At 41.3% G+C, this 27,999-nt stretch overlaps 1 protein-coding gene across 3 annotated transcripts in view; it reads right to left on the minus strand.

The window, feature by feature from the left end:
- Positions 1–7,892, minus strand: part of SSH2 (slingshot protein phosphatase 2) — a 279,823-nt gene extending 271,931 nt beyond the window's left edge. For all 3 annotated transcript variants that reach the window (XM_033921733.1, XM_033921735.1, XM_033921731.1), the window contains exon 1: positions 7,597–7,892. In XM_033921733.1, the coding sequence (XP_033777624.1) occupies positions 7,597–7,659 (63 nt within the window). In that variant the 5' untranslated portion in view covers positions 7,660–7,892. The remainder of the gene's footprint in view (positions 1–7,596) is intronic.
- Positions 7,893–27,999: the final 20,107 nt, after the last annotated feature.

The raw sequence follows: 27,999 nt of genomic DNA on the forward strand, positions 1-27,999 counted from the left end.
AAAACAAAAATTTTTTATCTACCTTTGTTGTCTCTGGGTTTCTGTTTTCCTCATCTTCTTTTCACCCTGTCATTCCTTCTAGTATCTGCCCTCTTTCTGTGCCCCTTTCATATGCTTGGCCATCTTTCTCCTCATCCCATCCATCTTGAGCCCCATCTCTCCTTGATCCAGGATTTTCCTTCTGTGTCCGTCAGTGACACCATTTCACCTTTTCCAGCATCACGCTTCAGTGTGCCCATCTCGCCTCTTTTCCAGAATCTTCATTGTGTCCCTGTCCTTACCCTCCCCTCCTCCCCCCTGTTCACCATATACCTTCTCAATGCCCTTATCTTATCCCCTTTTTAAGCACTGTTTTGTGTCTATCTTTCACCTCCCCTTTTTCAGCACTATCCCCACTTCAGCATTACTCCCTCTGTGACCCCTTTTTCAGCATAGCCCCATCTGTATCCCCATCAACTCTCCATTTCAGTATCATCCCCCTGTGTGTGTCTAGTTTCTTTCAGGATTGCCACCCTCTGTAAACCCATCTACCCCTCTTTCAACATTGCTCCCTCTTTGTTCCTATCTACCCCCTTTCAGCATTTCCCTTCTGTATCTCTATTGCCCCTTCTCTTCTCTGTGTCACTATCTGTCTCCATTTTCAGCTTATCCTCCCCTCTTCCCTTGTTTTCGCATCTTATAGCCAGCATCTTTCTATCCTCCCTCCTCCCATCTTTCCCAAATCACTCGTCCCCCTCCCCCTCCACTGCTTCTCAGGGAGTTCTGCATCTGGCATTCTCCCTTCCACCCATATCCCCCTTTTTCCTTGTTCCCACACCTTATAGCCAGCATTTTTCCACCCATCCTCCCCCAGCCCGGTATGACATTTTTCTCTCCCCCATAAGTACTGCATCTAGACCAGGGGTGTCAAAAAGTCCCTCCTCGAGGGCCGCAATCCAGTAGGGTTTTCAGGATTTCCCCAATGAATATGCATGAGATCTATTAGCAGTGCATGCAAATAGATCTCATGCATATTCATTGGGGAAATCCTGAAACCCTGACTGGATTGCGGCCCTCAAGGAGGGACTTTGACACCCCTGATCTAGACCTTTCCTTTGCACCTGTACCCTCTTTACCTTCTACTTCCCTGTGGTCTTCTTTGGCAACTTGGCAGTGATTAAGACAGGCTGCCGGCATTGGGGCCTTCCTTCTGGAAGTTCCACTTAACGCAGAAACAGGAATTTGAAACAAAGAAGCCAGGACTCACAGAGATAAGTTTTAATCGTTGCTGCTGCCGAGTCACAGAAGAGGGTCACAGGGAAGGGGTTCAGGTGCAAGAGAGAGGCCAGATGTGAAGGTTGCCAGAAGAGGAAAGATTTCCCGAAGTAAGACACTGACCCCAGGAGAATCCCAACATCCCACTCTGGAAGATGGAAAGCCTGAATCGGTGAATCTGATTTTTTACCCAAAAAAATCAAATTTGAATCGATTCAGCCAAACTAAAATTGGTGAATTGATTCAAATTGTGAATAAGACAACAATATTGCACACCTGAGGTGCCAGAGAAGAAACCTAGCTTGAACTGCTGTTCCACCTTCTTGTGTATCTCCTTTAGCATGAAGCCTAGTCCTAAAGTTGCTCTGTGCACCCCTGAAGGCCTCTGCAACCAAAAGAGTCTCTGTAGAGGATGGTCCCCCCCCTCCCCCGAATGCTACTGGTTCCCCAGGAAAAGAGATTTTTTTATTGAGCTGTATAGCAAGGAGGCAGGTTGAGAAAAAGAAAGCAACTGTGGAAGAGAGGCTTATATAATTAGGAGCAACAGGCAAAAAGTAGAAATTCCAGAAAAATGGTGGTTTCAAAACAAAAGATTTCTTACTAAAATGTAACTCTACTATATTTGTATTTCCAAGATGAAACAAACAAGTTACTTTTTAGGGAAGAGATCTTCATCCCAATGCTAGCCACTTGTATGTAGAATATCAGTATATGAAAAGCCGCAATACAGTAACCCCAGAAACAAAACTATTTAGTTAAAAAAGAGGTTTCATAATAACAAGTTTCAAGTTTATTGTATATTTGATTAATCGCTTACTCAAATTTCTAAGCGATGAACATTTCATTAAAATTACATAAAATTAAGGGGACAACAAAACAGCAAAAGCTAAACATACGTAACATGTTAAAGACTAACATTACAAACATGTAAAAATGAGAGGAAAGGATGGGTAGAGAAATATAAATTGCTGATAGAAAAGAAGACAATTATGGTAAAAACAATAGAGAGGGGATAAACAATGAACCTTAAAGAGGTTATGGAAATGAAATGAAACTCCTAGTCAAGCTTTTTAAGTATCAAAAGCATCCTTGAAAAGAAAGCTTTTTAGTTTGCTCTTAAATTTATCTAAATTGTTTTCTTCTTTTAAGTAAATGGGGAGGGAGTTCCATGTTTGAGGAGCTGTAACAGAAAAAATAAAGTTCATAATAGTCACAACCTATGTAGAATAAGAAACATATTGCACTCAACCTTGGACCTTTTTTTTTTTTTAACAAACTGAATCATCATATGGAAACAAAGGAAGAAAGTCAAGATATCAGTAAATATATACTTTAAAGAATCCGGGTAGCACAGCTACATTCATAAACAGAAATTCCAAATACTATAATCCTAGATATAATGAAAGATTCAGGGATGACAGAACTGGTCATTTGAACTTCTTATGAATGCAGGCTCCCAAGATTCCTTAAAACATATGTATTTTAAACTTTCTCATAAAAACAGTGTGCTAGAAAATGGGCTCCATCTAGTCTGCTCAGTTTCTTACCTATAATCTCAGTTGATCTTGGTACTTCTTGACCTAAACCTAATCCAGGCCTTCCTGAATTATCATTATTTTCCTTCTCTATCGCCTCCACTGAAAGCACTTCCATTCATCCATCACACTTTCTTAAAGATTTCCTATTCTCTTGTTATTACCTCCTTTACTCTCATATCATGATCTCTTATTCACTAAAAAAAATATTCAGGTTCTTTGCATTTGTAGCTTTTTGTTATTTTAATGTCTGACTGCCCCCCCCCCATCCCCAGTTTGTTGCATATAAATGTTTAGGGGTTTTTTTAACAGACTTGTACTAGCTTGGTATCCCATCTTTAGGTTCAAAAACATACAGAGTAGAGACAAATTACAGCCTTTGCAACTGGACTCGTCTAGACAAAAAAGGATCTTTCCCTTTCAAGAGTTTAGCAGTTCTGCAATTATGCTAAAAGGCAAGGAACAAAAAGAGAACTTCTACATGAGTCCTTCTAAAATGACATTCACAATACAGTATACAACACACCACCTGTCAAGGAGGAAATTCCAAATTTTTTCCAGAAATGAATCTGTATTGGTAACTAATCACAAGAAACTTCTAATAAACATAATACAACTTAATTACTGTGGTGCAAGTTGCCAACTATACCATTTAAGTAATAAATGGGCATTTTTTTCTATACAACACCTCAATTTACCATAATGAAGAAAGAATGAGAAACAGAACTGTTTTTACTCTTAGGAATTCTAATGCTAATGGTGTCTTATAAACTGCTATATTTCCAACTGGATTCAAAATGGTTTACAAAAAGCTTACAAAGAGTAAATTAAGAACAAAGAGTGAATAAGAACAAAACCCCCCAGAAATTAAAGACAGCTTTATAAGGCATCATACACTAAGCAAGGCTAGGGTTACCAAATGTCTGGATTTCCCCGGACATGTTCTCTGTTTGAGGGCTCCGTCGGGCATCCAGGTGGCTTTTTTAGATTTTTGTCTGGATTTCAGCCAGCAAGAAGAAATGAAAGAGACTTGCCTCATGCACATTTATGCTAAGGGTATGGAGAAACTGGAATATGAGGATCGACTTAAAACACTGGGATTGTTCTCCCTTGAGAAAAGGAGACTGCGTGGGGATATGATCGAGACCTTCAAAATACTGAAAGGAATCGACAAAATAGAGCAGAGAAGATTATTTACATTGTCCAATTTGACACGGACAAGAGGACATGGAATGAAGCTAAGGGGGGACAAGTTCAGGACTAATATCAGGAAGTTCTGCTTCACATAGAGAGTGGTTGACATCTGCAATACTCTCCCAGGGGAGATTATTGCGGAATCGACAGTCCTAGGCTTCAAAAGCAAACTAGATGCATATCTCCTTGAGAGAGGCATATAAAGATATGGTTGGCTATAAAATAAGCCAGGTGTATACCTGGCAGGGCCTCCGCGTGTGCGGATCGCCGGACTTGATGGACCGAAGGTCTGATCCGGAGATGGCGCTTCTTATGTTCTTATGTTCTAAGTAGGTTTTTAAACATTTGTATCATTTCTCCCCTCTCTTGCCTTTCTTCCAAAGTATGCATATTGAGATCTTTAAGTCTGACCCCATACGCCTTATGATGAAGACCACTGATTATTTTAATAGCCTTCCTCTGGACCAACTCCATCCTGTTTATATCTTTTTAAAGGTGCAGTCTCCTGAACTGTACACAATATTCTAAATTAGGTCTCATCAGAGTCTTATAAAGGGACATCAATACCTCCTTTTTCCTACTGGCCATATCTCTCTCTATGCACACAAGCATCCTCCTTTTCAGTCACTGCCCCCTCTCTGTGGAATGCCCTCCCATTAGACGTTCGATTAGAGAACTCGCTTGAAAAATTTAAAGCCAAACTTAAAACTTTCCTTTTTAAAGATGCCTTTACTCTTTAGTATCAGCTTCTGCTTTCTAATCCCTTGATTCTTGTGAAGCTTTGAAACATCTAATACTTCTTTTGAAGTGATTCCCATCCTAATGTTTTTGCTACTCCCCATTTACTGTTCTTTTTTTATTAATTTTACTTCGATGTATTTTAAACAACCTTTCCCTCCCCTACTTTCCTTCTGTTTCATGTATGTTAACCTAAATTTGTCTAGGATTTTTAACATTTGATAAAATATTGCTTTTATTTATTTATTTATTTAAACTGTTTTCTCTATAATCTTTTTATATTGTACACCGTTTAGGCACTTGTTTTGATAGACGGTATATCAAAAATAAAGAAACTTGAAACTCCTAGCTTTTGCCATCACCTTTTTGACCTGTTGGCCACCTTAAGATCATCACATGCAATCACTCTGAAGTCCCACTTCTTTTTTTGTGCCCCAACACACACTAATCTATTAAGCTAATATTATGAAACCTTGACAAGAATTAGACAGGCGACTGATAATGTACAGCCCCCTTTACAGATGGTTGTAAACCAATTTAAGAAGGTTAATAGAAGTGTAACCCTTATTCCAGTGGTGGGAGGAAAGGAAGAGTACACATTTATATCCATATGATACATTATAGCATTGATTTCCACATCTGTCCTGGTGGAACCCTAGCCAGTCAAGTTTTCAGGATATTCACAATGAACATGCCTGAAATAGATATGCATAACAAGGATGCAGTGTATGCAAATCACTTGAATATTCATTATGAATCCTGAAAATCTGACTGGCTCAACCTAAATCACCAGCCCAGTTCTCTTTCTATCTGACATGCATTTACTAAATTCTAATCAAAATCTTCCTTACAATGAATATGTTTTGGGGGTAAGCTTAATTCTGGTCGCTTCAGAGTTACTATAAAAAATAGGCCTAACTAATACTATACCCCTTACTATGCCATACCATAAACTGTTCCAGATAAACTACCAGATATATGTTAGGCAAAGCGTGGGCGTAATCAGGTGTGGTGTGCCAAGTTTATACTTACCGTATCCTGACTAACATTTTCCTTTCAGTTTTCCTCCATTTATTTTTCTGCATCTCTATCTGCTTCTATTTACAGCTTTCCATCTTATTCTCCAGTTTTGTTTTGGCTAACTATTCCCTCTTACCCCCTTTCCAGCATCTTCTCTTTCCCCCTTTATTTTCACTCTTCTAACCAGTATCTATTGTCTTGCCCCCTCCCCACCCAGCATCCTCTCCCCTCTTTCCTCCAACACCTCATCTCTCTCCCTCCACCACCATCCAAGACCTCTCCCCACCACCCTTTCCCTTTGCCACTTCCATCACTACCTACCTGGGGCTCTGGCTGTGAGAAACAGAGTCGTGGGTCCAAAGCATAATGTGAGGCAGGCAGGCAGCTGATTCCTCCTGGCGGCAGCCGCAGTGGTCATCCATGCTGTTTGCCGGCTGCCGGAAGGAGGGGGAGTGAGGAGTCAGCAGAACATCTGGATTGCCAGACCCCTGGTAGGTTTAAATTTAAATTTATTTTATATATATATATTTTTTTATTTTTTTTTAAATTAAAGAAGTACTCAAGTATAGACTCAAAAATAACCCGAGACCCCATTTTTTGGCCACTTTTTTGGCCCCAAAATCTCAGTTTATATTTGAGTATATACAGAAATTTCCACCAGAAATTGATTTTATTTTCATTTTTATTTCAAGTATTACAGTATTTCTTAGATTTTTTTTTACTGGTTGCTTGAGCTCCACTTAAGAGTCTACTGTACTATAAAAAATAATGATCATGTGCACATAAGAAAGATCAGAAGGAGAAGCTACAGCAGAATATTATTATTGATGTGGTTACACTGGAAAATGTTCCTAATTTCACTTCTTATAAAAAATAGATGAAACTGTGTTTCTTTTCATTTTAAACAACCCTGCCACCTCACAAAAACAGAAACAAATTCCAAGGCCCTCTTCCAGAGGAGCCAGCTTTGTGGGTGTCAGTAGAAGTGCCAATAATCCAAAATGACTGGCAGAGCAATACAAATTATCACTTACTGGAGAGCTTGCTCAGTACTTGAGGAACATACACAGAGTTGGTACCTCCAATATTGAGCAAACCCTTTCAATGTATGAGGAGAAGGGGTAGACTACTGTACAGTATATTGTAATTGGAACTACCACACATTTTGGAAATGTTGACGTTTATGCTACCTTCCAGTTCTTCAAATCTTTCATAGAAAGCCATCCCAAGTCATTCCTATCCCATCAGTACAATCAGTAGTAGATGGAGACTGGGGGGGTCATTCTGATAGACAGCAGATGTTCAGAACGGCGCCGTTTAACGATTGGCTAGCAATATTGTCCAATACTGCACTGGAGGGGCTGGAGCAATTGGGGGAACTCCTGCTCAATGAAAATATAAGATGTAAAATATCAGGGGACGGCCTAGGAGGATTTTTTTCAGAGGGATCGAGGCCCCTTTCTTTTTCTTCAGAAAGAGAAAAATATAAACTTATTTTTGTTTTGCATAACACTGAAATGTTACATAATAAAATGAAAGATAAATAAAATTTCCGAGTGCACATCCTTAGCATTTAACAGAGGCGGGCGGAAGCACCTCATCTGCATATGGAAGCGACTGAATACGCGTGCGTGTCAGCAAAATGAATTCTTTTATGACCGTGCGAGAATAACTGTGTGAATGTACGGACGTGAGACTGAGTGCAGATACGACTGTTAAAATGAGCGTTAGTGCGCTTCCGAATATTACAGCAGCCCGTCTGGGTGAGGCGCGTCCCAGACCGCTCTGACCGCGCATGCGCAGCATCCTGACAGGAAGACGCGAGGCCGAAGCCGGCCACTGGACGTTCACTCACCGACACGCAGGGGCTGGAACTGGTGCTGGGGGTGGGAGATCGCTGCACCGTTACCAGAGCCATCTAGCTGCTCGGCGGCTCGGGACTCGCATTCTACATCCGCTGCCACTCACGACTCGGGCGCTCCGCGTTCATCCGTCGGCCCCGGTGGCAGGGGGAGGAGGGATCGTTCCCCTCCGTGTCCCGCCACCAGCAAGGGATGACGTGGGGGAGGGGCTTCACAGTTCGTCTCCCGCTGCTGCCGCTCTAGAGATGTTCCTTTCAGCCGCCGAGGCGCGCGGCACAATGAGCGCGCGCATTGCGCACGCGCCACCTGTCACCGCAGTCCCGCCCCTTCCATTTAACCTCTCGCTTGCTGAGCGCAGGCGCGGAGCATTACTTACTGACAGCCGGCTAATGTGGTCATTTTGTCAACATTCCCTAAGAGGAAGAGCTTTCCAATCCTGTCCTTGTAGTTTTCAGGATATCTGTAATTAATTTGTGCGAGTCAAATTTGCATAAATTGGGTCTCAGTATATGCAATTTATCTCATGCATATACAGTACACTGTATACAATTTATCTCATGCATGCAATTTATCTCATGCATATACAGTACATTGTAAATATCTTGATAACTGAACTGTAGGAGGACCACAAGGTCAAGACTGGAAAGCCCAGACTCAGCACCCATCTTCGAGCAGTTTTGTCTTCTTTTACTTAGGCCATCAACCAACCCTATGTTGAAGTGACTCTTTTATTATTTATGATGCTTGTAATTCAGTTTGGTCTGTTGAAAGCAGATCAAAGTTCATTAACAGCTAGCCTTTTCCTCTTATAAATCAGTGATAAAAGCGCAGTTTGGTTTCACATGTCTAAATCCACATCAGTTTTTATAGCCCACTGATCACTCTAATTTCTGAGGTTAGAATTTTTCTCTGAAGAAAAACAGTTTCTTATGATGCAATTTTATCTAGTGCCTTTGATTTGGTAGATAATAATAATAATAATAATAACAGCTTATATACCGCAATACCGTGAAGTTCTATGCGGTTTACAAAGATTAAGCAAAGGTACAAATTGATTGACTTTAAGAGGGGAGGAAGAAAGAGGGTTAATAGGACAGGAAATCCATTTTTGAGGAGAGAGTGATCAATAGAACAAGTTAATCGCTATAAAGGGGAGAGAGAAGAGAGGATCAGTTGTCTAGATACTTTAGGAACAGGTGTGTTTTCAGACGTTTCCTAAATTCCTCATAAGTAGTGGGCGAAAGCAATTGTTCTAGATATTTACCCCATGATGCTGCTTGGTGCGAGAGAAGATGTTCATGGTGTTTTTTCAGTTTACAACCTCTTTAGATCACTCCATCTTACTAGACATACTGAATAAGATTGATTTCAAGGCTTTTTGACGTTTCAATTTTATAAAGAAAAAATGGCAGGTAGGCTGTCCAAACTATGACAGGTGCCCTCCAAATTCTCTCCACTTTCTCCTTCTATCTTGTATTATATTATTTGAGAAAGGCATTGAGGGTGATGGTTTTAGAGAATATAACTATGCAAATGACGTAACAGTTTAAATCCTAGTATTCTCAACTTTGGAGGAAACCATAGCAGAAATTCAAAGATTTTTTGTTTTGATAGAACATTGGACCAATTTGCATATTTTAAAATTAAATAAGGAGAAAACTAAGTTTTTGTTGCTAAGTAGAAATTAAAATGTAGAAGATACTCATTTTTTGACAATTGGATTATTATTAATAATAATAATAATAATAATAATAATTTTTTTCTTATATACCGCCAAAGCCATAGTAGTTCGAGGCGGTTCACAATAAGAGGAGCTGGACAATCAGCAAAGATAGGTACAAAGAAGGTACTAAAGTACATGAAGCGGATACAGGAAAAAGAGAGCAGGAGCCTGCTGCAAACAGTCAGCGAGAGTGGGGCACTGGACAGACATCAATTCCAGTAGGCCAAGAGCAGAGAGGAAATGAGAGAACGTGGTAAAAATCAGATGGAGTAAAGCGATAGGGCAAAGGAGGCAATTAGGATACAAATCGGTTGAACAAGTTTGTTTTTACTAGTTTTCTAAAACTTAGATAGGAGGAAGCGTGCGTTATTAAGATGCTCAGCCAGTTGTTCATTTGGCCTGCTTGGAAAGCAAGTGTTCTGTCTAGGTATCTTTAAATGGATAACACTTGGAATCAACTATAAAGACTATTAGGTCCTTTTACTAAGGTGTGCTAACTGATTTAGTGTGTGCTAATCAAATTAGCGCATGCTAATTGAATTAGTACATGCTAAAACGCTAACAAATGCATGTTAGTCTATGGACGTGTTAGCGTTTAGCATGCACTAAATCAGTTTGCACGCACTAAATTGGTTAGCGCATCTTAGTAAAAGAGGGGGTATGTTTAGAACCTCAAGTAAGTGTTCTTATTAAACATTCTGATAGGGTTCTACAGAAATTTAAAAGAATTCAAAAATATATTTGATTTGACTTATTTAGATTAGTGGTACAAAATTTACACACTGAGTGCCTTCTGACTTAGGGGACCATCTTCCAACAATATATGTCAATTCTATATGTCTCATTATCATCATCATCAAGTTGACAGAATACAGAAATCGATTGCCGGGCCTTTCTTCTGCGCAGTATAAATTTGATGTTGTTGTTGCATCAAACGCAATCCTCTGCTTCCAACACTGCCCATCTGCTGCTGCCTAGATAGGGGGTGGTACATCATTAGTCTGGCATCTCCACTGAAACCTGTCCACCTTGATAGGCCCTGCTGGTAGTGAAACTACTGACGGCATAGCTTTCAGTTTCTCAGATGTGCACAAGCCCCAGTAGCACAACAAGCCCATGTACCGTTTGCTTGTTTACTTTTTCAAAAAAATACTAGGTCTAAGGAGCAAGCAATGAAGCTTCTAAGTAATAGATTTAAAACAAACCGGATAAAATATTTCTTTACTCAACAAGTAATTAAACTCTGGAATTCATTGTCAGAGAATGTTGTAAAAGCAGTTAGCATAGCAGGATTAAAAAAAAAAAAAAGTCTGTAAGATGGACTTGGGAAAAGTCACTGCTTATTTCTAAGATAAGCAGCATAAGATTTACTGTATTTTTTGCTCCATAAGACGCACTTTTCCCCCCAAAAAAGTGGGGGAAAATAAGGGTGCATCTTATGTAGCGAATATCCCAAAAAAAAAAAAAAAATCTCCGATACGTTTTTAATCCTGGCAGGCCCTCTCGTTCTCCCTACCTTGGAGAGAGTGAACAACCTGTCCTTTTCCACCTTGAATGTTTCAATCATGTCCCCTCTCAATCTCCTCTGTTCGAGGGAGAAGAGGCCGAGTTTCTCTAATCTGGGAAAAGAAAGAAAGGGAACAAATTCATTTGACTTTGATAGAACAATTAATGAACTTAGAATACCAACATAAACATTCCCCAACTAAGGCTATTTCGACACAATTAAAGCAAGTCCGGGCACAATTGAGTGCTCTGCAGATAGCTCGATTAGATTACCAAAGAACAAGGTCAATAATTTAATAATTGGGTTTAATTGGCACCTATTTGGATTTGTAAGCACATCTGCACTAGTCACTATTCTATAACATCCACACCTAAATTTCCTAGTGTGTAGTTCAAAAGGGGTGTAGCTGTGGGAGGAGCATGGTCAGATCAGGGGGCATTCCCAGAAGTTAAGCAGGATATTGCAGAATAATGTCATATCCAGACCTACATTGGGCATTGTCATTACACAGGATTCTGCAGCTGTGAATTTGGTGCAAGACAATTGCGAGATCCATGTTAAGCTTTGCAGAAGACTAGTTTAGCGTGGATCTTTTCAACAACTACATTTTGGGCACCATTTACTAAATCCAGTTCTGAGAGTTAAAAGCAAGACTGTTCAAGCCAGAAACGTACCCTGTGTGATACACCCCCTGGAGCCCAGTGTGTTGTAGCTAAGCAGGGAAGACAATGGACAGGATACAATTTTGGAGCTCCCACCTTTCTTGTGCCCTGTGCAGTCCATCACATTAACCATACATAGCTCACTATGGCCCAGCTAGAAAGTAAATATTTTGATTAAAAAAAAAATAAGCTGCAGGTGGCTCCCAAACCTGGCCTTATGAAATGTCTTGGTTCCCAGTAATGAAATAACAGAACACCTGAAATAAAGCTTCAGAAGAAGCTACTTTGTTGTATGAGCTATGTTTTATTGCTTGAATTAATATTTGATTGTGTAGGCTTTTCCACTGTTGAATGACAATTATATTGAATACCGCTTTAAGTAAAATCTTGACCTGCTGATATTTTCCATCACTGTGAAACAAGTTACAAATTTATTTATTGGTTAAAATATTATGCTTTTGCTATGTGACTTTTGTCACCCCTGTAAATGACCTCCAACAAAGAATGAACCAGTGAGTAAATGACAGGTAAAGGATGTGATGCCAATGATGTGCAAATAATGGCTTTCAATATTATGCTTGCAGAAGTCTGAAAACAAAAGAAAAAACCTGACTCACTCCTTACTCTATTAAATAATCAGAATTTCAATTAGATTTCTTGGCAAAATTTTTCCATATGTAACTAAAAGCAAACCCACAGAGATAATTTCCATCAGTAAGTGCCAATTATAACATACTGGAAAGGAACACAAAACCTCTCTCCAAGCAAGTTTTGACCTTTCACTTCTTTGCGTTTAGTCATCTCTTCCACTAATAGGTCTTTGGGTAAGTTCAAAGCTTGGTAAGACCAAGTGCTTTGGAAGGTCCTCAATTACTTTAATTCTTCATGCTCACTAGAGCTTCTGCTGACCAGTTTCAGGGTTTCAGCTTGACTTTTCCAGATTACTTCTGTACAGTTATTGGAACCACAGAACTATCCAGCAATGTTGCTGTTCTGGAAATTTTAGATGTGATTTCAGTCTTCTGCAAATAAAATGAGGCAGATTTTAAAAATGATGTACAACTCAGATCTGAGACATCCTGGTTGGAAAATCTCAAGTTTAGCTGACATACAGCCTGTTGTAAAATACATGAAGAAACAGACATTTATGTGCTGATACATACAGCAAGAATATTCATTTTAGAATAATAAATGACTATTGTCCCCTTTTATTAAGCCCACTAGTGGCTGCCAATGTGATAGCTGCCCCAAAGCCCAGAGGGATTTAAAGGGCTTCTGGACTTTTGACATGCGGCAACCTCTATCATGGCTTTGTAAAAAGTGGGGGAGGGTAAATTATTAATAGGTCAACATGAATACATAAATATTTAAATATGAAACAGCTAAATAAACGTTTATGTCAGCTATGTTAGAAACATCAGTGTTAAGAACATAAGAAGTGCCATCTCCGGAACAGACCCTAGGTCCATCAAGTCCGGCGATCCGCACACGCGGAGGCCCCGCCAGATGTACCCTGGCATAGTTTTAGTCCCCATATCACTCTAGCTTACCTTTACTTACGTCACCTTATGCCCGTCATAAGGAGATGTACATCTGACTTACCCTTAAATCCTAGAACAGTAGATTCCGCAATTACCTCTTCTGGGAGAGCATTCCAGGTGTCCACCACTCGTTGCGTAAAGCAGAACTTCCTGATATTTGTCCTGAACTTGTCCCCCCTTAGCTTCAGTCCATGTCCTCTTGTCCGTGTCACATTGGACATTGTAAATAATTTTTTTTCCTGCTATATTTTGTCGATTCCTTTCAGTATTTTGAAAGTCTCAATCACAGAGCCAAGTATCCCTCCAAGGAGGTCATCAAACACACGGATTAAGGGAGTGACCTTCTCTAATCCCTCCACTGGAGTGCTGCTCAGTAGGAACACTTTCTGAAACCTAGACAGCAGTGTAAATCTCAATATCAATCTTTTTTGGACATTGGAATGTATTCTCCTTCTGAAATGAGAGCATACTTTAATTTTTAGGCCCACCTTAATCCATCTAAAACCCACCCAGACCATAGGAGCCAGCTTCTGAAAATTATTGGGGATGCTAAACCCAACAGGTTTTCAGAATATCCACAATAAATATGCATGAGATAGATTTGCATCTCAAGGAAGCAGTGCATGCAAATCCATCTCATACATATTTATTGTGGATATCCTGAAAATCTGTCCTGCCTGTGGCTCTCGAGGCCTGGAATTGCCTGACCCTGCCCTAGACACAATCAAGGAGTTTATTAAATATTGGGGGTGCTCAAGTACTCACAGCACCCACAGAGTTGGCTTCTATGCTGTAGGTGCTTGAGAACCCCCAATATGAAAATAAAATCCTTGACTGTGTCCAGAAAGAGGTAATTTCATTTGGGTTTAATACTCCCACTAATTCTGTCTACAATTGGCTCCTATGGCCCAGACCACACCTTTAGTGCTTTAGATGTATATATTCTTGATTTGTAAAATCAGGATTTAGACATTTAAGTTATATAAATATCAAAAAGCTAGTTATATAGAAATATGATGGCAGATATAGTCCAAATGGCCACTCCAGTCTGCCCATCCACAGGATCCACCATCTTCTCCTCTTCCTAAGAGAGTTCATGTGCCTATCCTATGCTCTCTTGAATTCAGCAAAGTCTTTGACTCTACCACCTCTAGCAGGAGACTATTCCATGTATCTACCTCCCTTTCTGTTAAAAAAGCATTTCCTTAGATTACTATTGAGCCTATTACCTCTTAACTTCATCCTATGCCCTCTCATTCCAGAGCTTCCTTTCAAATAAAAGAGACTTGTCTCATGTGTATTTATGTCACGTAGGCATTTCAATGTCTCTATTATTACTCCCCTTTACGCCTTTCCTCCAAAGTATAATATTGATATCTTTTAGTCTGTCCCCATAAGCCTAATGATGAAGACCACAGACCATTTTAGTAGCCTTCCTCTGGATCGACTCCATTCTGTATATATCGTATTGGAGGTGCGGTCTCCAAAATTGTACTCAATATTCTAAATGAGGTCTCACCAGAGTCTTATACAGGGGCATCAATACCTCCTTTTTCCTACTGGCTATACCTCTCCTTATGCATCCTAGCATCCTTCTAGCCTTTGACGCCTTTTCAACCTTTTTACCACCTTAAGATCATCACATAGTATCATACCCAAGTCCCGCTCCTCTTTCCTGCAGAAAAGTTCTTCACCCCTTAAACTGTACCATTCCCTCAGGTTTTGCAGCCCATATTCATGACTTTGCATTTCTTAGCATTAACTGCCTCTTTTACAAAGCTGCGTGGCAACAGTCCCAAAGCCTTTTAAATCTCTATGGGCTTCAGGGCCATTAATGCAGGGCAGCTGCTAGCGCGGCTTTGTATAAGAGGTCGTAAATCTTAGCTGCCAAATTTCAGACCATTCTTCAAGTTTCACTCTGTCCTTCTTCATGTTATTCACATCATCGGTGGTGTCTATTGCAGATTTTTATATCATTGGCAAAGAGGCAAATTTAGGGTTACCAGATTTTCCAAACGGAAAATCCAGACCCATGACCCTGCCCCCAGGCCCACCCCATTCCACCCCCAGGCCCTATCCCCTCAACCTACGTGAGCAATGAGCGAAATCAGATGGCATTTGCGCATAAGCTGGTGTGACATGATGATGTCACTGCGCCCCACATTGCTCATTGCCAGAAGCTTTTCAAAACCCAGAGAAAGTGCCGGGTTTTAAAAAGCCTTCTGGATCCCCGGACATGTCCTCAAAAAGAGGACTTGTCCGTGGAAATCCAGACATTTTGTAACCCTAGACAAATTTTATTTGACAGCCCTTCAAAAATGTTTAAAAGAACAGGCCCAAGAACTGAACTTTGAGGGACGCCACTGGTAACATCCCTTTCCTTAAAGCGATCTTCATTGACCACTACCCTCTGTTGCCTTCCACTCAACCAGTTTCTGACTCAGTCCATCATTTTGGGGCCCATACTGAGAGCACTCATTTTATTTATTAAACACCTGTGTGGAACACTGTCAAAGGCTTTGCTAAAATTGAAATACACCACATTTAGTACTCTCCCTCTATCCAATTCTCTGGTCACCCAATCAAAGAAATTGATCAGATTTGTCTGACAAGACCTGCCTCTAGTGAATCCATGTTGCTTCAGGTCCTATAATCCACTGAATTCCAGTAACATCACTGTTCTCTGTTTTAAAAGTTATGCAACAATGCTTCAAAATAAACACCATCATGTAAAAGGCATGCAGTGTGAGTTAAAAAATGAATTAGAGCTGTTTATGCAAAATAAATCAGATACAAGCTCTTATTTAATCTATTGTAGAGGCATTTAATTTTCAAAAGGACAACTATGATAAAATGAGGAAAATGGTTAAAAAGAAGCTAAAAGGATCAGTTGCAAAGGTTAGGACTGTAAACCAGGCGTGGATGTTATTTAAAAATACTATCGTGGAAGCCCAGACCAGATGTATTCCACGTATCAGCAAAGGTGGAAGGAATAGGAAATGAGAGCTAGCATGGTTAAAAGGTGAAGTGAAAGAGGCTATTAGAGCAAAAAAAAGAATGAAAAAAGGATCCGAATGAAGAAAATAAGAAGAGACACAAGCACTGACAAGTTAGATGCAAAGCATTAATAAAGAAAGCTAAGAAAGAATATGAAGAGAAACTTGCATAAGAGGCAAAAACTCATAACAGTTTTTTTAGGTACATTAGAAGCAGAAAACTTGTGAGGGAATCCATTGGATGATCAAGGAGCAAAATGGGTGCTCAGGGAGGATAAGGCCATAGCAGAGAGAATGAATTAATTCTTTGCTTCGGTCTTTATGGAAGAAGATGCAAGAGATCTACCTGAAAGGGTGATGATGTGGAGGAACTAAAAGTAATCTCTGTGAATCCACTAAACCAGATCAACAAGTTAAAAAGTGATAAATCACCTAGACTGGATGGTATACATCCCTGGGCACTAAAACCAACTCAAACGTGAAATTGCTGACCTGCTGTTAGTGATTTGTAACCTGTCGATAAAATCGTCTATAGCAGGGGTGCCCATACTTTTTGGGCTTGTGAGCTACTTTTAAAATGACCAAGTCAAAATGATCTACCAACAATAAAATTAAAAAAACCCACAAAGCACACTGTACGCTGAGAAAATGTTAATTATCATTCCTATTCCGGGGGTTTTTCAAAGAAGTCAAGGCAGATGACTTTATGCACTGTCACCTCAGTAACAACCATACAAAAATAGACAAATATATCCCCCCCCCCTCCCCGTTTTTACTAAACCACAATAGCAGCTTTTAGCGCAGGGAGCTGCACTGAATGCCCAGCGCTGCTCTCAACGCTCATAGGCTCCCTGCGCTAAAAACCGCTATTGCGGTTTAGTAAAAGGGGGCCATAGTGAAAAATATAGACAGAAGATATAAATTCAGACACATTTTGATCACTAAATTTAAAATAAAATAATTTTTCCTACCTTGTTGTCTGGTGTTCATGAGTCTCTGGTTGCACTTTCTTCTTATGACTGTGCATCCAATCTTTCTTCCCTGATATTTATTGTAATTCGCTGTATGTCCAGCTTTTTTCTTATTGTAAACCGCCTTGAACTAAAGGTTTGGCGGTATATAAGAATAAGATTATTATTATTATTATTATTATTCTTTCAGCCTGTATGATTCCTCTCCTCCAGACCTCATTCCCTCCCCCAACTTTTTCTTCCTCTCTCCCTTCCCTTTCTTTCTCCCTGCCTCCCTTTTTTTTCTCTCTTCATGCCCCATTTCTTTTTTTCTGTTTCCCTTCTTTCCTTCTGTCTCCCTGCCCTCCCCCAAACCACTGCCACTAGGCAGGGACAGGGCACAGGGAAGGCAGGCAGACCTAGTGACAGGCAGGCCCCATACCCCTCTCGTACCCTAAACCATCCCCCTACATACCCCCAGTACCTTTTTTAATCATACCCCCTGTACTTTTTAAAATCCCTCCTTCCCTCCCTAGACGGCTAACCTGGTATTTTAAACATCTCCTCACCCTCAGTACCTTTTAAAATCCCTCCCTCCCTCCCTAGATGGCTATCCTGATATTTTAAACATCCCCTCACCCCCGGTACCTTGATGCAATCCTGGCGGTCCTGCGCTGCATCGGCAGCCTTCCCTGCTGGACAGCCGCCCAAGTCTCCATCTGCAGCGGCAGTAATAGGCAGGTGTGAGCCCCGAGCGTGCCTGCCTGGTCTCGTGCTGCCCGAATGGTGTCAGCTCGGCAGGCTCCCCCATCTGTGCCGGAAGTGAAATCCAGACGCGAGCCCCGAGCGCGTCTGCCTAGTCCTGCACCACCGCTCGAATGGTGCAGTCAACTCCCGCGAGTCTCGCAAGAACCAACAGCACCATTTGGGCAGCAGCACAGACTAGGCAGGCGCGAGCCCCGAGCGCAGATTGGGGGAAAAGAAGGGCAGGAGGACCCGGATCTGGCCGGCTGTGCACCCGGGATGGACCGCCCCCCTCTTGGTACGCCACCGACCTTCACCCCGCCCTTCCAGCACTCTGATTGGCTGGCGTTCTTCAAGAGGCAGGCCAGTCAGGAGGAGAAAAAAGAGAAGGAAAGAAGGGAACCCGCTCTGCGATCGACTGGGGTCACCTGAGCGAGCGACCTGTCGATCGCGATCGACGTATTGGGCACCCCTGGTCTATAGTATCTGAAGATTGGAAGTTGGTTAATTTTATGCTGATTTTTTAAAAGGGTTCCAGTGGATATCCAGGAAATTACAGACTGGTAAGCCAGACATCAGTGTCAGGCAAAATGGTGGAAATATTTATAAAAAATAAAATTGCAGAACACATAAACAAACATGATTTACTGAGACAGAGTCAGCTTGGGTTCAGCCAAGGGAGATCTTGTCTTACCAATTTGCTTGACTTCTTTAGAAGTGTGAATAAACATGGATAAAGGTGGGCCGGTTGATGTAGTGTATCTAGATTTTCCTGAGAAAATTAAAGAGTCATGGGATAGGTGGCAAAATTCAGTTCTGGATTAGGAATTAGTTATCAGATAGAAACAGAGGGCAGGGTTAAATGGTCATTTTTCTCAATGGAGGAGAGTAAACAGTGGAGTACCACAGGGATCTGTACTGGAACCGGTGCTATTTAACTTATTTATAAATTATATGGAAATTGGAACGACGAGTGAGGTGATTAAATTTGCAGATGACACTAAACTGTTCAAAGTTGTTAAAATGCATGCAGATTGTGAAAAATTGCAGGCAGGCCTTAGGAAATTAGAAGACTGGGCGTCCAAGTGGCAGATGAAATTTAATGTGAACAAATGCAAAGTGATGCACATTGGGAAAAATAACCCAAATCACAGTTACCAGTTAGTGCCCAAGAAAAGGATCTGGGTGTCACTGTAGACAACACAATGAAATAGTGCATGGCCATTATCAGAAAAACTGAAAAAGCTACCTTTTTCCAGCAGCACTAATAGTGGCCTCAGCAAGCAGGAAAGACCTGCATTGGGGCTATCACAGGCCACTTTTTAGTGTTACTTGATAAAAGGGCCTCTTAACCCTGTATCATCTTTGGTATAAATCTAGGTTGCTATCCCTTCAGGGATAGGAAAACTTCCTAGTGTACCTATGAACAAAATCTAAATGAACCAGTGCAATGATGTCCACATTAATCTTTATGCACAGTTTTCTTATGTACTAACTGCCTTCTGCACGGAAGAATGGAAAACATTGTGCACAGAACATGTGCTAAGATCTGAGCTAAACTTCCTTTACCTTATTACATGAGCTTCTTAGAGCCTCTTTTATTCAGCTACTAGTATATAAGCCTGTTACATTAACGGGTGCTAGAATATATGTCTGTCTGTCTGTCTTTCTTTATTTCTGTCTCTCTCTCCCTCCCGCTGTCTTTGTTTCTGTTTGTCTCTCTTCCTGGCCCCCTTTGTCTGTCTGTCTTTCTGTGTCTCTCCCTGCCCCTGTGTCTTTCTTCTTTTCTTTCTGTCTGCCTTCCTCCCGCTGTCTGTCTTTCTTTCCCCCCCACTTCCCTGTGCAGCAGCCATAGCAGCATTCCCTCCCCCTCCATGTCCCTGTGCAGCAGCATTTCCCCTCACCCTACTTCCCTGTACAGCAGCATTTCGATCCCCCCCCCCACTTCCCTGTGCAGCAGCCACAACAGCAGCATTCCCTCCCCCCACACCACTTCCCTGTGCAGCAGTAGCATTTCCCTTACCCCCCCCTTCCCTTCCCGTGGTCCCGACAAACCTGCCAATTCCAGAAGCACTCTACACACGCTGCTTCTGGACCTTCTACTGCCCTGATTTACTCTGGCACGTCCCTGATGACATCATCAGAGTTGCGGCAGAGCAAATCAGGGCAGTAGAAGGCCCCGAAACAGCATGTGTAGAGTGCTGCACACGCTGCTGGAATCGGCAGGTTTGGAGTCAGGACCGTGAAGAACGTAGCGGCTGGAGTGTTTTGTTGGCGCTTCCCTTCCCGCCCCGCGAGGTATCGCTGCGGCTCCTCTCGATCCCCCTGCTCCTGGTGAGAGGAGCCGAATATTGTGGAGAGCAGGGAGTCCAACGCTGGTGGCCAGTCCTGTCGGCGAGTGTAGATAGGTGTTGGGAAGAAGTAAGGCTGGGGACTCGCGCATGCGCACTCCTGCGGCCACAGACCTACGGATCATCAAAGCATGCAGTTAAGAGTGCGCATGCGCGGCTAGGGTTTTATTATATAGGATATGCCTCATAGACACAGAAAGAGAAAATCCTTAACAAATCAGTATTTATGCACTGCTAGATTTGCATCATTTTTTCTGGGTGTATTTCTGAGCAATTATTTCAGACTTGATCTGTTTTCCTTCCAATTACTGTATTTCCTTAAACCTTTGTGTAATTAGATATGAATGGAAATGGAGAACAGATTTAACATATGGGAATTGTGTGTGTGGGGGGGGGGGAGTTGAGGTAGATATTTAGGTCACAAAATGGAAGAGATCGGATTTTAATGAATGAAGTTTCTTTTCCTGAGTAAATATTCCTGCTTTTTGCACTGACAGAGAAAGGGTCACTTTCATTACACCAAACTGTGCACTATGTATGACATAATCACACAAATCTACTTGAATCTAACTCAACTGTATTGTACTTCAAACTGCTGTACTGTAATTCTAATGACAGCTCAGTATTCCCTTCTATCGAATGATTGTGACATCTCCTATCTCTGGTAACTACTTCATATTATACTGCTTACTTTATATTTCATTGTTGTAACTCCTAAATGTAATGTAAACATCTTGATTTTATAAGTCCTTTTGAACCTAGACAGGCATAGAGCAACCCAGAAATTGAAGATTATATGTAGATTAGAATTAGATCTATCCTCTGGCTCTGTATTCAGTCACTTATACTAGGCTGGGCACCATGCATCCTGCCTACTTGCAGGGTTTCCTGGCTCTGTATCCAGCTTCTTCACATTCTTAAATTAAATGACTGAGTTACAGATAACTGCTAATCTGCATTCTGCTTTAATAACACTAGTCATGTCCCTGGAACTTACAGTAGTCCCTTTCATAGTTAAATGATTGGAAGTTTCAATTTAGCAAGCTGCAGGGAATTTTGTGGTGACAACTAATCTTTTGGGTCAGATGAGTATTTGGATAATTGTACCTTCAAATCCCATCAGTAAGAATGCAAGGACAAGCAAAAGAAGAAAAACTTCAGAAGCGAGACTGAATCTTTCCGCAGAGAGCATGCTAGGCTTGTTAAGTTATATGAGCCTTTTTGTCCGCCAGCTCCCTAAATTGGTTCAAGGCAGATTACAACAGACCTAAACTCAAGCTAAAACAAAAATTACTACTACTAATAATAATGTAACAATTCTCAAATAAATGTCTTTTTAACATTTTTCTAAATCTGAAATTATTATTATTAAAAGAATTAATAGACATAGGAAGATTATTCCAAAATTGAGATGCCAAAAACATAAATGAATGAGAAATCAACCCCTTAAACCTAATGTTTTTATAGAAGATAAGTCCAGACACAAATAATTATTACTTCTTGATGGAAAATATGAACTCTGTACAACTAACTGGACAAAGATCCTGCAAAAATTTTAAAAATCAGGCAGCCCGCTTTGAATTTACATAATTTTAGATCTAACTGGGAGTCAGTGTACCGTATACTAGACAAAAGAGGAGTTGCTGAATCAAATTGAGTTTTCCCAAAAATCAGCCTGGAGACCATATTCTGAAGTAACTGAATTTTATCAATCAATTTCCCTACAATTCCTGCATATAAGATATTACCATATTCTAACATTGCCAAGATCAATAGCTTGTAATGATCCTGAAAAATAAAAACAAGAACTCAATAAGTGTAATTGTTTCAGTTTGAAAAAATATTTCCTGGACCAAATTATTTACTTGGGGGTTCCATAGATAATGATGAATCTAAAATCATCCCCAATACTTTATCAGTTTTTTCCAATGTTAAACGTCACCTCATCTAAACTCAAAGATGAAACGGAAATTTTGTCAGGTTTCATACTGAACAATAGAATTTTTGTTTTATCAGCATTAAGTTTTAAACATACTGTTGATGCCCAGGTGTTGATTTTATGCATAGGGGTGATGAAAATTTCTCAGCCCAACCAAGAAAAGAATGTCATGGAGCCATGAAACTTACAAGTTATTCCACATATCTAATCTAATCCTTAGGTTTGTATACCGCATCATCTCCACATTCGTAGAGCTCGACGCGGTTTACAGTAGGAGAACTAGGAAGGAACTACAACAGAGGGTTAGAGGTAGAAGTGTGAAGAAAATTTAGAGGACTTGGGATGCCAAGATATAAGAGTTTCCTTGATTCCTAAGTTGGAGGGAGACTTACATTTTTTGAGAAAAGCCAGGTTTTCAGATGTTTGCGGAAAACTTGGAGAGAGCTCAAGTTCCGAAGAGGGGAGGTAAGGTTGTTCCAGAGCTCAGAGATTTTGAAGTGGAGGGAGGTCCCTAGCTTTCCTGTGTGGGAAATGCCTTTTAGCGAGGGGAAGGATAGTTTTAATTTGTGGGAGGATCTGTTGGTATTAGGGTTTGAGGAATTCCAAGAAAGAGGGATAAAGGGAGGGAGGATACCATATAGGATTTTGAAAGTTAAACAGGCGCATTTATAGTGGACCCTGGCGATTATTGGAAGCCAGTGGAGCTTGGCCAGGAGTGGGGAGACATGGTCAAATTTACTTTTAGCGAAGATGAGCTTGGCCACGGCATTCTGAATCCGTTGGATATTCACCCCTAAGTTCAATACACTTGGCACATTGTATCTGAAGTTTCTGTAACCTTTCCAAAAATACTCTGATGTCTAGCTCTATCAGGCAGGGACTCTTTCTTGCGTGTTTACTGCACACCGCTGCATGCGTCTGGTAGCGATATAGAAATAATAAATTGTTGTTGTAGTTACTGAAATACTGCTTCACTGCTGCAATCACCTCCGAATCACTTGAAAATTATTGTCCTTTCAAACTCTAAGGTTTGGAAACAGAAAATAGATGGAGCAAGATCTGGATGGTCTATGCACTGAAACCCCAACTGCGTCAAAACATCCATCGTTTTGCCAGCCTTGTGAGCAGGTGCATTGTCTTGCAAAAGGAGAACTCTTTTCTGCAGCTTCCCTCTCCTTTTTTCTTTCAATGCTTCCTTTAGTTGATACAGCAAGTTACAGTAGTATTCTGCATTAACTGTTTGGCCATGACCTTTCCAGTTGACTTTTGGGCTTGAATTTCCTTGGTCTTGGATCATAAAGGTGTAACCATGTTTCATCAACAGTAACTAGTCGTTCCAAAAAGTTGGCACCAGTTCGCTCAAATTGCTGCAAAATCAACTTGTAAGTGTCCACTCGACATTGTTTCTCGTCAGCATTCAAACATTTGGGCACCCACTTGGCTGATAGCTTCTGCATACCCAGCTGCTCGTGTATTATATACCCAACACATTCCCTGGATATCTGCAGGGTCTCAGCAATTGTTTTAGCTGATATTTGCCAGTCTGCCAAAATCAGGTCATGGACATGGTCAACAATTTCGGGAGTTGCCACTGTTTGAGACCTCCTAGACCTCACTGCTTCTTTGGTCTCAAAATCTCCATGCTGAGTTTGCATACCATTTCTTCACTGTGGAGTACGATGGGCATTTGTCACTCAATGTTTGCATCATACATTCATATATTTCCTTTGGAGTTTTATTCTGCAGGAATAGGAATTTCATGATGGCTTAGAGTTCCACACTTGAAAATTCCACACGTTTCGTTGATTATGGTTCAATCAATGATCTGAAACAATGTCGAAGCATAGCATTATGATTCTGCAAACTGACACTTTGCATAATAAAATAACTCTTTCAGCTACAGTGGCAAAATAATGCTCAGAATTGAGGAAGTTGGTCGGGCTGAGAACTTTTAGTATTCTCAAGCTCGGAGCAAACCAGGAGTAACAAAAAATATATATACTGTATAACCATATAAGAAAAAAAGCTTCTCATCTGTGTTTAAACATATTAAACTCAAATGGCTCATGAATAAATTGTAAAGCAATGGAGAAATAGGTGAACCCTGGGGGACACCATAGGGAAAGGCCCAAAAGGATGAAAAAAATCCATCCTTTAAAACCACATATTATCTATTCTTTAAGAAGGAATGAAACCGATTCAAAACTGGGCCAAGCTAAACCAGCCTCAGACAACTTAAAAAATAAGATGTCATGATTCACTGTATCAAACACCACAGAAATGTCAAACTGGGGAAGGGGTAAAACGCGGACCTCACGGACCTGACGGACCTCGCGGATCTAAAACCGCACGTCCTTAAAAATCTGAGGTCCGTGCCACTTGTAGTTAGTTTCTGGCTCTGACAGACCTCGATGACAATTTAGCGCTGACGGATCCGTCTCAGCTTAGGGAGGGAAAAGTATTAGGATCCGTCAGCGCTAAAATGTCACCGAGTTTTGTCAGAGCCAGAGACTAAAAGTGGCGCGGCTACTTTGCTGGCAATAATTGAATGTTTATAGAGCCCGGATGGTTGGGCCGGGTCCCCGCCACTGGTATCTTTTGCAGGAGAGATTTTCTGCAAAAGTTCATTAAGGGGAATGGTTTTAGTCTCTGGCTCTGACAGACCTCGGTGACATTTTAGTGCTGACGGATCCTAATACTTTTCCCTCCCTAAGCTGAGACGGGTCCGTCAGCGCTAAATTGTCATCGAGGTCTGTCAGAGCCAGAAACTAACTACAAGTGGCACGGACTTCAGATTTTTAAGGACGTGCGGTTTTAGATCCGCGAGGTCTGTCAGGTCCGCGTTTTACCCCTTCCCGTCAAACTGCAACAGTACCATATCTTTCCCTTTACATAGAGCCTTTTTCACTTCAGATGTTAAAAATAAAACCAAGATTTCAGCGCTATAAAATCTATGAAATCTTTGTTTGTATTCAAGTAAAAGCCGCTTCTTAGATAAATAATCAGCTAACTGAGATCCCACAATAAATTCTATCAATTTTGCAAGAAGAAGAATTAGCAATTGGCTTGAAATTTGAGACCTGATTCCTATTCTTTGGTATTGGAGTCAATAAAATGTTACCTAACTTCAATACAGTATTGACATAGTACGCTAGCCAATTCAACAAACTAAGGCCCTCTTCTATCAAACTGGGATAGCATTTTTTAGCACGGGGAGCCACACTGAATGGCCCGTGCTGGTCACAACACTCATTGAGCTCCTATGAGCGTCAGGAGCAGCGCAGGCCATTCAGTGCGGCTCCCCGTGCTAAAAACTGCTATCGCAGTTTGATAGAAGAGGGCCTAAATGGAGAGTCTTTCAACAGACTTGTGCACCAGTTAGATTGGTTTTAGCACCAATTTTGTGAGTGCAAAATAGAAAAACTAGTTTTGCATATGAGCCAGTGGTGTGCAGTCAGGGCCTTCAGGGGATTCACCCCACCCCCGAAAGGCCCTGAGGGCACTGCTCTGAATGTGATTGATTGAGCAGGCAACAGGCAGATGCTGCTCAGCCAATAAAATTCACATCAGTATTGTCAGGGCCTTCATGGGGTTTGGAGAATCTCCAGTCCAAAAGCCCTGCTTTTTTTTGTTTGTCTGTTTATTTTTTGTTTGATGCAGTTTGACTGGTTGAGCAGGCTGCCTACTCAACAAATCAAACTGCATCAAGCAAAAAGTAAAAAAATTAAAATTAAAAAGCAGGGCTGTAGAGCTGGGGATTCACTGAATCCCCTGAAAGCCCTCAACACTGATGTGAGCTAACCATGCATAAAGCCTTGCATAGACATCAGTGCAGTGTATATAAATCCCTGCTAACAAAGCTACTAGATATTTGGTACAGATGAAGACCAAAAGCCTAAGTGCAATGCTGGGGTTTTAACACAAAGTCTGAGGAGGAATGTGAGCGAGGATTTCATGTCTGTTTCTTCTCTTTACTATGAATATAAGGACCCACAACTCTTTTCTAGGTTCCATACAAAGCGTAAGTAAAAAAAAACCACAAAAAACTTGGTGGGAGGGGAGGGGGGAGAGGATGTTGGAGCAGCATGCAAAAGTGTTGGGACTGCTGAAACTTGGATGTGCACATGGGTCTGAGCACAAAAACTGTACCTGAAGTCGCATGTGCGTATATCTATGAGTGTTTTACAAAGACCCATAGCTCCCTGTATGTAATCCCATAACATCCCAATCCTGATTTTTTTCTCTTCCATGATTGTTTGTGCTAAAACTAATTTCCTGTTAGATATCAGTAACTTGTATTCAGTATCAGCTCTGATATTAAACACAATGAATATTTTCAGAAAATGTCCTACCTCAAATAAGTCATAGCCCTATATAATTGCTCTCTGCACTGTTTCCCTTCCAGCTCAGTCCCCAGGACAAGTGCTGCTGGAATATTAACCATACTAGTTTTTAAGCCCATTACATTAATGGGTGCTAGCAGCCCTTCTCCCTTACTTTTACCTCCCCCCTGTCCAGCAGCATCCCTTCCCTGCATTTCTTTCTTTGATTAATTTCTTTCTTTCTGGATGTCTGTCTTTCTCTCTCCCTGCCCCCCTTTCTTTCTGTCTTTTTTTCTTTGTCTCTCTCTCCTTGGCTGCTGTCTGCCTTTTTTTCTTTCTATCTCTCTCCTTGGCCACTGTCTGTCTTTTTTTTTTCTCTCTCTCTCCTTGGCTGCTGTCTGTCTGTCTGTATTTTTTTCTTTGTCTCTCTCTCCTTGGCTCCCTGTCTGTCTTTCTTTCTTGCTTTCTGTCTGTCTCTCTCCCTGCCCGCTGGCTTTCTGTGTGTGTCTGTCTTTTGTTCTCGTGCGCTGCCTGTCTGCCTGTCTTTCTGTCTCTCTCCGTGGCCCCCTGCCTGCCTGTCTCTCTCTGTGGCACCATGCCTGCCTGCCTTTCTTTTTGTCTCTCTCCGTGGCTCCCTTATGTCTACAATGAATGAACACCTCAGTATTTTGGGTTCAATCACAGGATGGCAGAAGACTTCAATATCAATCACATCAAAATATGAGTATAACCACTTTTGGTTCTCTTCATAGCCTCCTGATGTTGTATTTAATTACTGTTGCTTGACTTTCTATCATTCTTTTGAAAATAAATAAAGACTATATTACAGTAAAAGTTTCTTTTTTACTTATCCTTTTAATGCAATGTCTCTAGGCAGTGGAGAGTTAAATGACTTGCTCAAGATCACAAGGAAAAGCACTGATATTTGAACCGGGCACCTATGAATCACCAGCTTATTCTACCACTCTGGTTTAGTGCCATAGTGGTCTGTGGTTTGTGGAATTCAGACAGTCCTTGTCTCCAGCACATGCACCGGGATACTATTCCACACATTTACTGCCCTTTCTGTAAAAAAGTATTTCCTTAGATTACTCCTGAGCCTATCATCTTTTAACTTCATCCTGTGCCCTCTCATTTGATAAAAGCTTGAAGAAGCCAGGAATGGATTTGTTGTTAATACATAAAAATAGCCTTACTGGGTCAGACCAATGGTCCATCTAGCTCAGTATCCTATCTTCATGGAGGCCAATCAAAATCACAAGTACCTGCCAAAAACCCAAATAGTAGCAGCATTCCATACCACCAATCCAGGGGAAGCAGTGGCTTCTCCCATCTCTGTCTCCAGGGCCGCCATCAGGGCAGTACTACCAGTCCTGCATTCAGGAGCCCGGGCTCCCCCAGGGTCCTAGGCCACAGTTCTTCAACCGCCGGTCCGTGGACCGGTGCCGGTCCGCAGGAAATTTTTGCCGGTCCGCGCAGGGCCAGCAAGATCAACAGCTGAAGTCTGCGCTGGGCCGGAGAGATCTTGGGGAGCCTCCGACAGCTCTCCTTTACTTCCCAGCGCAGCAATTCACGAAGGCAGCCTCGGGGCTTTTGTTGAGTCGCGGCTGCCTCTGATGATGCAACTTCCTCTTTCCTCAGAGGCGGCGCGACCCAACAAA

This window comes from Geotrypetes seraphini, chromosome 15 (assembly GCF_902459505.1).
Source record: "Geotrypetes seraphini chromosome 15, aGeoSer1.1, whole genome shotgun sequence".
Classification (NCBI taxonomy): domain Eukaryota; kingdom Metazoa; phylum Chordata; class Amphibia; order Gymnophiona; family Dermophiidae; genus Geotrypetes; species Geotrypetes seraphini.